General features: G+C 35.5%; 1 protein-coding gene and 1 long non-coding RNA gene across 3 annotated transcripts in view; both read left to right on the top strand.

Moving 5' to 3' along the window:
* The window catches only part of LOC18432106 (sodium/hydrogen exchanger (DUF1218)), a 32,822-nt gene extending 20,308 nt beyond the window's left edge, over nucleotides 1-12,514 (top strand). For both annotated transcript variants that reach the window (XM_006842218.4, XM_020665962.2), the window contains 2 exons: nucleotides 10,646-10,854; nucleotides 11,795-12,514. In XM_006842218.4, coding sequence (XP_006842281.1) covers nucleotides 10,646-10,854; nucleotides 11,795-12,059 — 474 coding nt within the window. In that variant the 3' untranslated portion in view covers nucleotides 12,060-12,514. The remainder of the gene's footprint in view (nucleotides 1-10,645; nucleotides 10,855-11,794) is intronic.
* A 511-nt stretch (nucleotides 12,515-13,025) lies between these two features.
* LOC148779039 (uncharacterized) lies at nucleotides 13,026-14,783 on the top strand. Its single transcript, XR_016047048.1, has 2 exons — nucleotides 13,026-13,070; nucleotides 14,487-14,783. It is a non-coding gene; the product is annotated as an uncharacterized LOC148779039 (long non-coding RNA).
* The last annotated feature ends 1,029 nt before the right edge of the window (nucleotides 14,784-15,812 follow it).

The following is a 15,812-nucleotide window of genomic DNA, read 5'->3' as shown; positions in this document are numbered from 1 at the left end:
GAACAAAATTTACTAATTAAAGGAATAAATAAAGAAAAGCCCGAAGCAAAAGCCTCCCCTTATAAAATTTCAAATGAGCATGCTCACAGAATAGAATTAATCCCTCATATTATAGAACAAAATAATTACACTAATTTCTGCCTACAATCTTTAGGTAAACAAACCACTACAATAGAAAATATGATAGATAAACCTAAAATAGAAGAAAGAAAAAATGTTCTATTTAAACCACCACCTACCATTAATAAAGAAAGATTCCATTTGAAAGGAATTAAAAGGAAAGAAGAAAATAAGGAATTAATAGACGAATTAGTCAAAAAATTGTCTCAGTTAAATCTTCAAGACAAAAAAGGAAAAACAAAGGTAGTCGACTCTGAAGCTCTAGTACTTCAAGAAGAAATATTATCTAAGAATGAAATAAAAACTATGGAAGAAGCATTCAAAGAAGCTGATGAGATAAATAGAATAGACTATGGGAGAAAATGGAGACTAACGGCACAAATTAGAATGTACCATCCTATTCCTACTCCAGTAGACATCCAATTTGAAGAAGATCTTGTCTCTCATACTGTGTCATATTCAGGTAGAACCATTGTAAATTGGAATATTGATGGTATGTTTGACCATCAAATTTTAGATACTATGAAACATATTACCATGTATGCAACTGCCTGCAAACTAGCAGGAAATCATGATCAAGAAGTAGCAAAAGCCATTGTTTGTGGGTTTACAGGATGGCTTAGGGGATGGTGGGACTTCCGTATGAGTGAAGCCACTAAACATCAAATTCTAAACGCTACTAAGCAATGGATAATAAAAAATGAACAAAATCAAGATATACCTTATAGTGAAAGTGATGCTGTAAATACACTTATATACACAATAACTCTGCATTTCGTAGGAAGTACTTCTCTATTAGATGCTAAATCTGAAGATCTTTTATCTAATCTCCGTTGTCCGATATTATCTCATTATATATGGTATAAGGATGTTTTCTTCTCTCGTCTTTTAGTAAGAGAAGACAATAGTGCAGACCATTGTAAAGAAAAGTTTATAGCAGGATTACCTTATCTATTTGCCGAAAAGGTAAAGAATAGACTTAAAAATAAGAATGGAGGAATAATACTCTACTCCTTGTACACCTTAGGGAAACTTTCAGCAGAAATCTGTGCAAAAGGCTTAGCTTTATGCACAGACCTCAAGTTACGAAGACAACTTGATAAACAAAGGATGATCGGAAAGAAAGAATTAGGTGATTTCTGCGAAAAGTTCAGATACAATACAATACCTTTATTAGATAAAGGATTTAAAAGGAAAAATAAAAATAAAAAATAAAAAATAGACAGAAATAAATCAAAAGAAAAATTTATAAAAAAGTTTGTTTCTAAAGCTAAAAACAATAAGGGCAATAAGGGAAAAAGAAAAATACTTGTATGCTATAAATGTGGGAAAGTTGGGCATTATAAAAATAATTGCAAAATAAAAAAGAAAATAAATGCTTTACTCTTAGATGAAGAAATAAAGAAACAAGTGTTTAATATAATTTGCCTTGAAGGAGATGAATCTGAAACTGATACTTCTAGTAATGACTCCCTAATAGGAAATATAGAAGATGAGAAGTTAATACTCAGTAGCTCCGACTCAGATATGGAAATAGATCTAGAAGATTGTATTTGTAAATCTCTTAATACTTTAACCAATGAAGAGAATTTGATCATAGATCTAATAGATAAATTAACAGACCCAGAAGCCAAAAGAGAAGCTTTAACCCAATACATACATATTGCAAAAACAAAACCTAAACCTACTTCTATCAGACCACATGAAGAATATAGTTTACATGAAATACTAAAACGAATTAATAAAAAGAATAGTGAAGAAAACGAACCAACTATCTCTGACCTGAAATCTGAAATAACTAATGTCAAAACCGAAATTCAACAACTAAAAAACAGAATTAGAATTCTAGAAATGGTTATAGATTTTACTGAACCTGATATCGTTTCTAATAATGAGTTAGAATTTGATACTTTATTAAATACTCATAAAACCCTTGCACTAACACCTGAGGATGATAATCCAGAAACTTCTAAAATACAAGAAAATAACTATGTCAATACTTTAGATAGAATAATTACTCAAAAATGGTTTGTGTTAGTAAGAATTATAGTAGATAAAGAATACAGTTTTCAATCTCTTGCTTTAATAGACTCAGGAGCTGACCTAAACTGCATAAATGAGGGTCTTGTACCTACCAAATATTTTCAGAAAACTACTCAAATACTAAATACAGCTGATGGGAGTAAATTGATAATTAAATACAAATTATCAAATGCAGCTATATCTAATAATGGAAACTGCTTTGAAATGCCCTTTATCATGGTTAAAGGATTAAGTCAAGCAGTCATTCTTGAACACCTTTCTTAAATCTGCTTTACCCTTTAACAATAGATAGTACGGGAAGACAGGTGGCAGCATCTTCTATAGGATTCGAGATCGTGGGTATCTCCATAGGATATGATTGCTTTTGTCGGCAGCTTTGATATGTCGGTCGCTTTTGATATTATTATTCTTCCGGGTCAGGTCTCTGAGAATTATGGCATTTGAGAAAATTCTTCGTCGTCTGCAGTGTTATCTTCATTCTGGGAGGAGGTTGTCATGTCATCTGCTTCTTCTTCTAGCAATTGTAAGAGTTGTTTTTTCAGCTCTTCTTTGGTAGCCTGAGGATTTTTCCGTTTCATTTTATTCACATACTCGGCAAAACTATTTGGGTGTTCATCAGGGTTTTGATCTGGAACCCTTTTTAATTTAATATTTTCAGGAGTAAGGGATTTATAATCACATACATTCCACCATTTTACAAATATCTTTTTACCAATTTTGGGAATATATTCCCAATCATTTGTCAAGTTTCAGATATTGCAAATTCCCATTTCATAATCCATGGGACCTGATAAAGAGCTATGAAATATAAATGGAAGTCTATATTTGGGTCTTTATTATTATTTTCTACAAACTTTTGTTGGGAAATCTGGACTTGGTCAGGGAGAATCTGGGAACCAGATCCCCAAATTAAGAAACAATTTCGGAACCAATTTGAAAATGCCTCCGTAACTGGCATATTAAACTGAATGAACCAGGTATGGGAATTATAATTATTTTGGATAGCACAGACTTTATGCCAGGCGTCAATATATTCTGAATATTTAAAATATTTATTGGAAAATTCAGGTGCCTGTAATTTTCTACTTCTTGTAGGGTCTAAGCCCCATTCTTTGTATGATATTATTTTTCGAATGTGGAGTTTCGAGTAGGCTATTATATTAGTATTTCTTTGGTAAAAATGTACCAAAGATATTGAGCCTGTCTCCAATAGGATTGCCTCGTACCATTCTCTAGTTTTGTTGCCATTAGAAGAATTTAAGTTATTCATCAAGTAATAATTGGCAATGATTTTTGGATCTAAGGTGACATGTTCTTCTTCTATTATAGAATCTATCAGAAAGGTGGTTTCAATGAAGGCAAAATTTTCAGCTGAGGAAGTTTTATTTGGGTTAGGAGTAGAATATTCTTGCGCAGGTCGTTTTACTAACTGGCTAGGAGAATTATATGGGTTTGGTGAAGGAGGAAAACTCCTTATAAGCGAGCCAGAGGATACTGATGGAACAATTTCCATCTTTCCTTTGCCTTTATTTTGAATATTCATATTCACTATTAGCTGTTGTTCTTTTGGTTCGTCGATAGCCTGCTCCCGGTCCCCCCTGCAAAAATTCGCGAGTTAATAAGTCGGGAAGGGAATTAGAAGAGCCTTTGAGATGTTCAATAGAGAAATCAAAGGAAGAGAGAATGGCTTGCCAGCGAGCAAATATTTGTTTTAGAGACTAAATTGTGAAAATTTGTGTAAAATATCTTTAGCGGCTTTACAGTCGGTCCGGATAAGAAATTTTTGATTTAAAATATCACTTTGAAATTTAGTAACACAGTGAACAATGGCTAATATTTCCTTCTTAACAGTAGAATAGTTTTGCTAAGTAGGATTCCATGTCAAATTGACCTAATATCATTCTAATAAATTAGGTAATCCAAGGGTTCATATTATTGAAAGAAGGACAGTGTGATCTAGCATAGTAGGTATAGTTTAAAATTTTCATTTTTTTTCTCTCTTATTATATCGGATAGATCACTCGCCTGTGTTAGAAAAACCGGGCGATCTAATCGGTAACCGCCCAGTTAGATCGAAAACGGCCATTGGCCAGTTCTGGTTTCGGCGGTTTTGGTGATCGGCCGGTATTTTAACAAAAACAATTCAGAAAAATCTATATAAAATCCCAAAAATAAGGAATTTAGTTTGTAATGCATTTCTTAATATTCTTTACATTATTGTAAATAGTAGAAATTATTTTGGTCATTGATACTCACTTTTATATTATCCCATCTTTTTTGAAATTTTTTTAAAAATAACCCTAAGCACAACTTGATTCTTTAAAATCCATTTTTTCATTAAATTTCAACTTGATTTGAATGTGTTTTTGTTTTAATCATTCTTTATATGCTTTTTATATTTTACTAGATTTTTTTTTTATATTTTTCAACAATTTTTTGACCGCTCAAAACTTGTTCGGTTAGAGCGGTTAAATCAGCCAATTTACTGGTTAGGCCGATTAAACCGCTTCTGGGCCCATGTCCTGTTAACCGTTACGGTTTGATTTTGCGAACAGTGTCACTCACCGATGTTCAAGAATTACAATTATATACAAAAAATAACCACAAAACAAGAATTAGATTCTCGCTTGCTACTACCTTCAAAATTTCTTTGATTACATAAAGGGAAATTATGTCAATGGAATTTGCGAACAAGAAAGCACAAGATAACACAATATCATGATAGATGTCAATAGCTTACCTCCAATGGACTTGGTACACTCCACACAAAGTCTCCTCCAACAATGGCGCACAGGAGCTTGGTCTGTCTTTAAATCTCAACAAATAGGAAGCTTGGACTAACCCTGCATTCAAAATAATTTGTTGAAGCTTGGACTAAACCCTTCATTCAAAATATGAGAGCACAAGTAGTAGGATAAGGCCTCTTCTTTACTCACAAGTTTGGGGCATGCCCCCCTATGTTTGATCTACTAGCGGTGCATCCTGTTTTCTTTTTCTATCTTTTTTGAAAGGATGAGAGAAAGAGATGAGAGTAGAGGGAGGGTGGCATGCTACCCTAGGAAGAAGAGAGAGAGAAAGTCAAATTAGGGTATAGAGTATGACCCCAATACGATCTATTTATAACTCGAAGGCTAGGGTTTTGGAAATTAGGGTTAGCCATCATTATAGAGATTCAATCTTGACTGTAGATGAAGGTGATCTGTGAGGTGAAAGATCTTAGCCATACAATCCTTATATCATCCATTATGATAAAAAATAAGTGCTAGAGCCGTATTCCTCAACTTCCTTAACCCATTAAATATTTGTGTAGAAAAAAATACTATGTATTGACCTATTTAATTTCAATCAACTCGTAGCTTCATGGCCATGCCTGTCTTTCATTTTTACTCATGGTGCCCTTTCGGGTTTTCACCATGCCCAACTTTATTCTTGGCAATTTTACCCATAGCTTCATGGCTATGTCCGCTTGAAGCTCTCACTTTTACACATGGTGATCCTCATCGGATGCTGATCATGTCTGGCTTCTTTCTTTTTGGACGATTTTACCCACAACTTCATGGCTATGTCCGTCTTTATAAAAGAGAAGACCTCCTCCTTGATGATGAATATGATAGAGGGGTTATGGCTGTATAAGGCTCATTGGGGTAACAAATACCATGGGTGAGGCTTTATTAGGAGGGTAAACACCACTGGGGATGTTTTGGGTTTTGCAAGGTGATGGATGACTCATGCTTGCTCGGACACAAGGGTTTTAGGTGAACCATAGGATACCTGGTTATGAAAATCCACTGGGGATAATATGTGCCTTCGTTCTCAGGGATGAACAAATGGTTAGCCCCTTGGGGATTGAAAGGCTTCTTTGGGTGATGAAGGGATAATATGCTTCATGCATCGATCGTAACATATCTGTACCACTGGGTATGATGATCCACTAGGGACTATGGATCACCAAGGATTATAGACCACTGGGGGTTATGGACCACTGGGGGTGATGGACCATTGGAGATGATGGACCAGTAAGGGTGATGGACTAGTAGGTGTGATGGACCACTGGGGGTGATGGACCATTAGGGTGATGACCATTGGGGGTAATGGACCATTAGGGTGATGGACCACTAAGGACCAGGGTCCATATGACTCTTTAGGCATGGTTTTACTCATGGGGTCTTATGAAGGCTCAGATGAGTAGGGTATTTTTGGTATGGTTCCATGAGGATAATGGAGTTCTTAGGTGAAGCTCAAGTGAAGGGATTTTTAGGAAGGTTCATGAAATTTCAATGGAAGAGATAATTTCTTGATGAAAATGGTATTTACCTGACTCATGGAGATGATGGTTCAGGTTAATGTGGTGGTTGGGACTCCCATGGTTTTTGTGAGTCATTAGGGCCTATAGTGGAAGCCATGCATCAGCCAATTGATAGGTTTAACTGCATCTTTGGAGTTTATGCAAAGGTGTGCCCCTAGTGGTGTTTAAGCATTCTAAGGACCATGATATCCTTGAAAAAATGCTTAATGTGTCTCCGTTGGTGATCAGGCGTATTAAGGATAGAAGCATCCTTTGCAATTATGGTGACCTAGGTGAGGTGCACCATCTTTTTTAGGAATATCTGACCCAGATGGGTTCGAAGGTGGTTTTGAAAGTGGGTCTTGGATGGGTAATATGGACCATTATCAAAATCCATTAAACTGAACCCAGGGTTTTGGCCTTCACATAGCTTGAACGGGTTACCCACTGAGGGGTTAGTGTGTGTAAGTGAATCAAGGAGAGCATAACCCCCTTGACCATCAAGTGTCAACGTGCACAAGTGTGTGCTGAGCTTAAGCCATGGGCTTCGTGTGAATAATTGAGAGATGAGAGAGAAACTCAAATGAGAGAGGACAAAGGTAGGGACGAGACTTACCTCGTCCTCACAATGAGCTTCACCAACCCGATCCACCACCCTATTAGTCATGCCAGAATTCTATACCTCAGGTATCACTGTTGCTGGGATTACCTCCCCCATTAAGCCTCAACCATTAATCCAAAAACCACTAAGAGCCACCCAAAAACCATCTCATATGCGCCTTATCTGAAACCTCACCATCCCTAGTGGGTCATGCTGAACATGGGAACTACCTAACTCGCCTAAGCCTTCATAATGGCTAGTGAGTTAACTCATCAATGAAGCTATCAAGAGTCACATGACTCATCACCTCAATAGTGCGTTTATATCACGTCTGGTGCATGAAACGAGCCATCATCCCACCACCAGCGAGGCTCTTTAATCCCCAGGATTGCGAGAATCCCTTCATCCTCGCAAACTAGATTATATACCATCCCCAATTGGCTCACACAACAATTATCTCATCGCTCACCTGAGTCCCTGTTCTTCAGCAAGTATGAACCACTTATCACCTTGCAACCCTTTCAAAACCTTAAACATCCCCGGTGGTGCTTCACCTTTCTAATAAGCCTCACCCATGGTATACTGTACCCCAGTGAGCATCATATAGCCATAACCCTTCCATCCTCTTCATCATCAGGGAGGAGGCCTTCTCTTTCATAAAGATGGACACAACCATGAAGCTGTGGGAAAAATAGTCCAAAAGGGAAGAAGCCGGGCATGATGAGCATCCGATGAGGATCATCATGAGTAAAAGTGAGAGCTTCAGGCAGACATAGCCATGAACCTATGGGTAAGATTGCCAAAAAGAAAATTGGGCATGGTGAAAACCCGAAAGGGCGCCATGGGTAAAAATGAAAAGACGGGCGTGGCCACGAGTAAAATTGTTCGAAAATAGAAAAATCGGGCATGGTGAAAAGCTGAAAGGGCGCCATGACTAAAAATAGGAATAAAAAGGTGGACGTGACCTCGAATTCACGGGAAAAAGAGCCTAATAAGAAGGAAGGTGGTGAAAACTGTTATGCGACTCTATTTCTATCTAGTCCAGGTGAAAACCCGAAAGGGCACCTGGACTAATAAACAGGTTGTTGCAGTGCTCGCCCTCATAGGCGGCTTCAACTAGTTCAAGACAGCAAAAGCTCAGTGGTTTAGGAATTAAGATCCCTCACAAGGGTACCTTTCCACTAAGACCCAAAATGGAGCTTAAGAAAATCTAATGACTCAGGTCAGCCTCCACCTTCTCTTTTCAGAACAATCAATCTCATTTTATAAAACCTTACCTTTTTAATTTCAAATCAACTAGGTGGCTTCCTTGACAAGTCACACAACAAATGAAATAGAAAATAAGTTGGGCGTCCCACACATGGTGGGTAATGTGGGCCCCATGCCCCCACCTAGTGGGCTCACATGTGGTGGGCCCTCATCAATTTTGGGCCTCCACAATCTTAAGTGAATTTTAAAATAAATAAAATGATTTTTGTGAAAACCATGGCTATTCATTTTTCTCTCAAAATATTTAAATTCCTGAAAATTAATTTCAGCTCTTTTAAAAATCCTTTGTTTGATAAAATAAAATATCCAAAGTTATCTAAAAATTCATATTGATATTCTAATAATCATGTAACATAAAGTTCATCATTTTAAAATTATTTTGATGGGAATTGGATCCAACTATGCTTAGGAAAATGCGAATATATTGAGGCACTCTATCTCTGCTAGCGACTATATCCCACACTCACTTTCTCAAACTGATCCAATAGTTCCCATGACCCACAGCCCATCGTGGGGGTTCATGATTGGACTATCAAAGTCAGCCAATAGGTGATGAGAATATAGTCTTAGCCCATGGATTCCATGTTTCTCCTAGGGACAAGTCTAGGTCACACAGACCTGTGCACTCTTATTGCAATTTGTGTATGAAGGCTATCTCTTGCACATGTACATGTCACACCCTCAATAGTGTCTGCTTCCTAATATGTTTTAGATGTACATGTTGTGTGATAGTCATGATTTAGCCCTTGTCCCTTTAGGCCCTTCAATCGCACACAAGGGTCACTTAGTCCCTTCGCCAACCACTCTGGGTATCTCTTTGACCTCATCAAGGGCTAACCCGAAACCCTTCATGGGTGTGCCTCATGTCCAGAGATAAAGGGTTTTAAACTTAAACCTGTGTAGCTTGTTAAGCTTAATTTGAGTTTTCTCATCAATATTTCCATCTTTGGTCCTTCTTATCATAATCCTTTAGTTCCTTTGTATTGTACTCCCACCGGAGTTATCATATCACTATAATTATAGTTTGACATGCTCTTGTAAGGCCTTCAAAGGATTAAAATCATGTGGTTAGTGTGGAAAATGTTGTCGGGCACTCCTATTTTCTTTCTTTTTTTGTGTCGATCCTCATTGATATGCCCTGATACTTACCTTGAATGTTGTTTACACATAGTACTCAAACACTAAGGTGTCTTCAATGCTAAATGTGTCTATTATATTGATGCCTAGAATCAGTGGGTGTATTGTAAAAAACTTTACATGTTCATAGTGGGATTTGATAATCTAGAGGCAAAAGAAGCAGTGTATCTTACATGTTAAATATTTTATAGTTAATTTACTTGTAGTCTTACTTGAAGCATTATGTTTGGAGAAAACCATTGATGGGATTTGATCCTCAACCTCTCAATAAGGAGGCAAATGAGCTAAGCCACCACAATCAACATCATGTGCATTTTTTCCAAAGAAAAAATTGATTTTGAATTCATAAAGGCCTAGATCTTCAAATTCACCAAATGGATGGTCTAGATTCAGTGTTGGAGGGGACTCAGTTTGACCATATATAGGGTGAAAATTAGTTGTTTTTTTTTTTTAAGATTGATTATTGAGATGAAGAGAGTGTGCAAAATTATGGACCATACAAATACCACAAACGTAGTTTTCTAAAAGTGTGGTTTCATATCATTATATTATAATGGCATGGTGACATGATATCATTTCCCATATATATATACATATATAGCATAAAACAAATTGAAATTCAAGATTTGTCATAATTTTATATCATATTTTTTAAATTCTTATATGATTTACATCATGAGAATGAGAGAAGTTTTGGCAAAGTTTTACGTTGACTGTGTACCTAACACACCTTCCCCCTTTAAAAAATACTTAGGCTTGGGATGGGTTAAGGGAAAGTTTAAGGTCCTCACCCTTCTTAGATTGGTGGTTTATATATGTCACATGTACAAAAATTGTACATAGGTATTTGTACAGTTGTGTACTAGGCACCCAAAACACATACATACTAGGCACCGAAGACGTTACGGTGTCCATGCAACACCAACATACTGGTTTTATTGTCTTCACCTTCTTTGACTCATCTAGTTCTCCTAGGCTGTTTGCAAGTTATGATGTCTCAAACTAATGACAATTAGTTGAAAATTCTTCTGTGGTTATTAGCTACTTCGGCATCATTGGAAAACCTGTATATTCTTTATATCTGGTAATCTTTTGTTTATAAATGTAATTATTCTTGTAATCAATAATGGGGACGTTTTTATAGCAGAATGAGCCTGTCATCCTGATTTTGTAGCTGTAACTCATGGCAGGGTCACATCACTACAGATACACTCAACAACAACATTACCTACTGTGTTTACAACTCTGATATTGCAACTGGCTATGGAGTTGGTGCTTTCTTATTTCTTCTCTCAAGTGAATCACTTCTAATGGGTGTGACAAAGTGTATGTGCTTCGGAAGCCCACTAGCCCCTGGAGGGATGCGTGCTTGGTCCATCATATATTTCATCTCTTCTTGGTAGCTTCTCTCTCTTGACTAGTTTTCTCTCATCATAAAGGGTATGTTTGTTAGGTAAGAAATCCCTCTCGGCAAGCTTACTCCATGAGAGATTTCAGAGATATGGGTGAGCTTCATACCTTGCAAGGTTAAAAAGCCACTTTTCAAAAATGTTGATAATTTGTATAGAGACATTGTGAGTTACATTTGCATCATGCATCAGTTACATGACGATGAACAAATTGATCATGTCTCTTAGACACTGTTGGAAAAACCGGGCAATTGAACCACTAACAGCCCGGTTAGATTGGGTTTTGGGTGGTTTTGGTGATCGACTGGTATTTAAAAAAAAATGTATATAAATTCCCAAAAATAGGGAATTTGGTTTGAAATGCATTTTGTTTATATTCTTTACATTATGGTAGATATTAAAAAGTTGTTTTGGTCATTAATACTCGCTTTTATATTTTCTCGTCTTTTATAAAAAAAATTAAAATACCCCTAAGCACAAATTGATTCGTTAAAATCCATTTTTTTCATTAATTCTCAACTTCATTTAAATGTGTTTTAGTTTAATCCTTCTTTATATGTTTTTTCATATTTTTGTATCTTTTTTATTTTTTCAATACTTTTTTGACCCCTCAGGACTTCCCCGGTTAGAACTGTTGAATCAGCTGGTTTACCGGTTATGCCGGTTAAACCGCTTCTGGGCCCATGTGTGGTTAACCGTTTCGGTTTGATTTTGCGAACACTGGTCTTAGACCATGCTGGGCATGATTGTGCACGACCACTACATCTCTCTATATATATAGTTCTTAATTAGTTTCACTTCCAAAACCATTGCAGTTATTAATTAGCTGTGTGTGCACGCGTCCTAGCAATTGTATGTAAAATGTGGCTTTACTTTCCTCTGAACATGTCCATATCTCTCTCTCTCTGACCAATTGGTTGTAAAATGCAGGGTGACTTTCCTCATAGCAGAAGCATGCTTGATAGCAGGTGCTACCAAAAATGCATATCACACAAAGTACAGGGGATACATTTTGGCTCAGAATGTGTCCTGTGAATCTCTGCGCAAGGGAGTGTTTGCAGCTGGGGCTGCCTTTGTTGTCTTTACTATGATTCTCAACGTCTTCTTTTACATAAACTTTGTGAAGGCCACTTCTCAAGCTGCTCGCAAAACCACTCGTGCACAATCTTCGGTGGGGATGACTGGTTATGCATGATAATGGAAAGCCTAGCCTTTCATTTTCCAAGGTAATGGAAATAGGGAAATCTCAACAATTTTGAACTAAATGATACTTAAAGACTTTGTCGGTATTGCTAATGCTATAAGTTAATGAAGGATAATCCCTAGCTAGAAACTGTGCACAGTGATATTTTAAGTGTTTGTATTTCTGCAATCATGGGGCTAAAAGAGCAGGATCCTAAAGAGTGGAATTGGACAGTCTCAATATCTCTGGGTATTATACTTTTATTAGGTCTTGGGAGCATTGTGACTATCTCTATGCATGCCTTGACTGTTATAGTTTTGTGAACTATGTAGTATGTACTGGTAACCATTTCGCTACCCCGGTTACTGCCTTTGATCTTGTGAAAATACTGAGCAAGTGTGCTAGTGTTTGAGACTTGCTCTGTAGTGGCCATTTTGCAATGATCGTATACATTACTTGTCTGGTTATAAGGTTTTGGTCTTGTTCTTGATCGGTTACGGTATTAAAACACCATGTCTTAAGTTCTGCCGAATTATGCAAAAAAGAACAAAGAAAAGAAAAAGAGAGATACATACAGTTCGTGTCTGCATTCACTACGTAAGACACTAATAATTCTTTAATGGAGAAATTCTGTTTTGAAATTTTTTATTTTCTATTGTTAATTTGTATTTTGGAATATTGTTTATAAAAATAAAGTGTGTTTTGGAATATTGATCATCCAATATTTTTCTTAATTGGGATTCTCATTAGTCGTAAGCAGCCCAATATCCAACTAAGTGATGCTAATCGGCCTACCCCTAAATATGGCAATTTGACTGAGCTATGGTCTCTATTTGTTCTGATGGTAAAAAGACTCAAAACAACTGGATTTCTGTTGCATTTGCAGCCAGTTTGACATTGATTTCATTTTCATAACAAGTTTTTTCTTTCTGAACCGTTCCAATTTCATTCGAGTTCTAGTTTTCTCTCTTTTTGGCCAGGTTTAAGTGTAGAATTTGAAGGAGACTTGCATTTGAGAATGAGGTGAGTTTTTTACACTTTTTGATATCGAGAAAGCAGATTAGAAAGAAAAGTGATAATTATCAATGCATTCTTATTATTCAAGCAGGGATGAACTTTGTCAAAGGTTCGATTTGCTGTAAATTAGATCTACTACAATATCCCATTTTCTTTGTCCACTCTATTGTGGAGAAAACCAATGCAAAAGAAAAAAATAAAAAAATAAACGATTATTTTTTAATTTAGGTTATTTTGAAAAATAGAATCTAATTGAATGGTTTGATGCAATTGTTTAGGGGCCGTTTGGGTACTTGAAAATCTATTACGTAACAAAATATTACAAGAAAATATGACATTTCTACTGTTTGGGTACACTTAATTGTAATTTTTGCTTTCCATTATAAAAACTCTCTTTATAATAGCTGCTTGATCTCTTTATAGTAACGTCTTTTAAGCCCTCTCTTTATAATAACTAGATGATCCCTCCCTTTAAATTAGTAATCAATGATAAATTACGCAACACAGTTATATAATAAAAAATTTCATACAACATAATATCATCGCTTCTTTTTTAAGCTCGTCCCTTCATCTGAAGGCATCAGTGTCATATAAAAACAAAAATAATAAAAATAAAAATCAATAATCAATGATAAATTACACAACACAATTATAATAAAATTTTTTACACTATAATTTTTAGAAGAGATTACTAAAGTCTCAATTGAAATAACATACTTATTTAGTCTCTTCTAATACATCAAAATTTTATACTGCAATTACCAAACTTTCTAGTTTACTAATCAAATTTTTTCTCATTTTTTAACTGGTACTCTATAGATTTCGATTTTAGTATCATAAATTTATCGTTTATTTGAAATTATATAGAGAAACATTTGAAAGATTTGTATAAAAAATAAATGAAAATAAGGCTTATCATAATAAAATTATGTTATTCCAATCATATTGTTCCAATGATTTATCATGTTGAAACCAATGTCATGTTAGAAAACATATGATTGCACATAAGTGCCAAAGGCACTTAAAATAAGTAAGAAATAATGTCATGATCGTAAAATGGTACAAGTTATTATTAGAAATTTTTTTTGGAATGGTGATAATGTTATCTTTTTGGAATGATGTGATGATGATTTTAATTCAGTATTTTAGTGGAATTTTGTGACAAAAAAGAAAGAAATGATAATTATACATTTTAGTGGAATTTATTGACAAAAAGGAAAGAAATGATAGTTTATAGGCATGTGTTGGTAAAATGTTGATAATGTATTTCCTATATTTCTTCTAGACATAGTCAAATAATAAAAATGTATTTCTCATATTGCATCTAAATACTATCCAAACAGTTACAATCCATTTACAGGTAATGTATTATGCAGTAATGTATTACGCCAGTAATATATTTCATAGACAATATATTTCCAGGTATCCAAACGGCTCCTTAATGTTGAATCGATGCTTAAAAGAAAGTCAATTTATTATCTGTGAATTGGTGATTGAGGATTAGGGTTTAATTTTGGAAATGTATATATTTAGACTATTTATTTTTGATACAAGGAGGGTATAATCATCATTGACTGTTAGATTTGAAATTAGGTAGTTGTGGATGTGTCATTGTTTATGTACAAACTTTAAAATAGAATTTTTTGAATGTTGTGATGCATTTTTATTTATTGGATTTCAGGTCAAAAGTAATTGTGACCCCTTTATGCAAAAAATAAATGGTCTCATAGTATTAAAAGTAATTGACCTCTTTGTGCAAAAAATAAATGGTATCATAGTATCAAAAGTAATTGTGACCTCTTTGTGCAAAAAATAAATGGTCTCACAGTATACAATTGCTTCTATTTTTTCAGATCTAATTTGGCAAACCTGCATTGTTTTTTTTCAGATTTTAGATTTAGGTACACGAACAAAAAAATTTAGATTTTGTTTGGGTTGAAAGATAGAGATGATAATTACCAATCAGTTTCCAAGTTTATTACAGCTTCAGGATGCCTTTAGTTCTGTTTCTTCCATCCATCCTATTTCTATTGCCACGGTTATAGCATGACCCTAGCGCTGTATGGTACAATTGTTTACTGTATACAGAATGCTGCTTCTTAATCCACCCTCTGTCATCGAGGATGAACCGTGGAGGTTGATTGGGCCGGGTGATGATTGTCCATCGTGGGGAATCCTGGTTAATCACCAATATGTGCCATGATGACCTGATGTTGGATTAGCCTTGTGATGGATTTAAAACCATGGTCCATTTGCATGTATTGATTTATATCCAATGGTCATGTGCGGGTTCACTTCTCGTAAGTGTGTTTAGATAAGATGAGAATTTGTTGTTCTTCATAGGTCATTTGGCAAATTTGATTGGCATACGCTGTGGTCCTCCAACCTTGACTACTATTTTTTTTTTTTGACAAATATTATAAGATTTTATTGAAAGAGTAGGTTACACAAGAGGGAGTACAACATCTGCCACAATAATGGAAGACAGAAAAGCGCCCCCCTTTAGCCAAAGCGTCCGCTAAAGAGTGAGCCTCCCTACAAACATGAATAAAGGAAATGGACATTCCGGCAATCAAATCGATAATCTGCATCCAAATAGACTTCATCTCCCATAATACCCTTTGTTTTTTACTACACCATTGGATCGTATTCAAATAATCTCCTTCCACCTCAGCAATTTCCCAAATTTTTGTTATGAAAAATACGTAACCCATGGAAAATGGCCTGCAACTCCGCACTATTTGCAGT

The sequence above is a fragment of the Amborella trichopoda genome, chromosome 13 (assembly GCF_054954075.1).
Source record: "Amborella trichopoda isolate Santa Cruz 75 chromosome 13, AtrichopodaSantaCruz75HAP2 v2.0, whole genome shotgun sequence".
NCBI classification, from domain to species: Eukaryota; Viridiplantae; Streptophyta; class Magnoliopsida; order Amborellales; family Amborellaceae; genus Amborella; species Amborella trichopoda.
The sequence above is the reverse complement of the archived record's forward strand: the minus strand, read 5'-3'. Positions and strand labels throughout refer to the sequence as shown.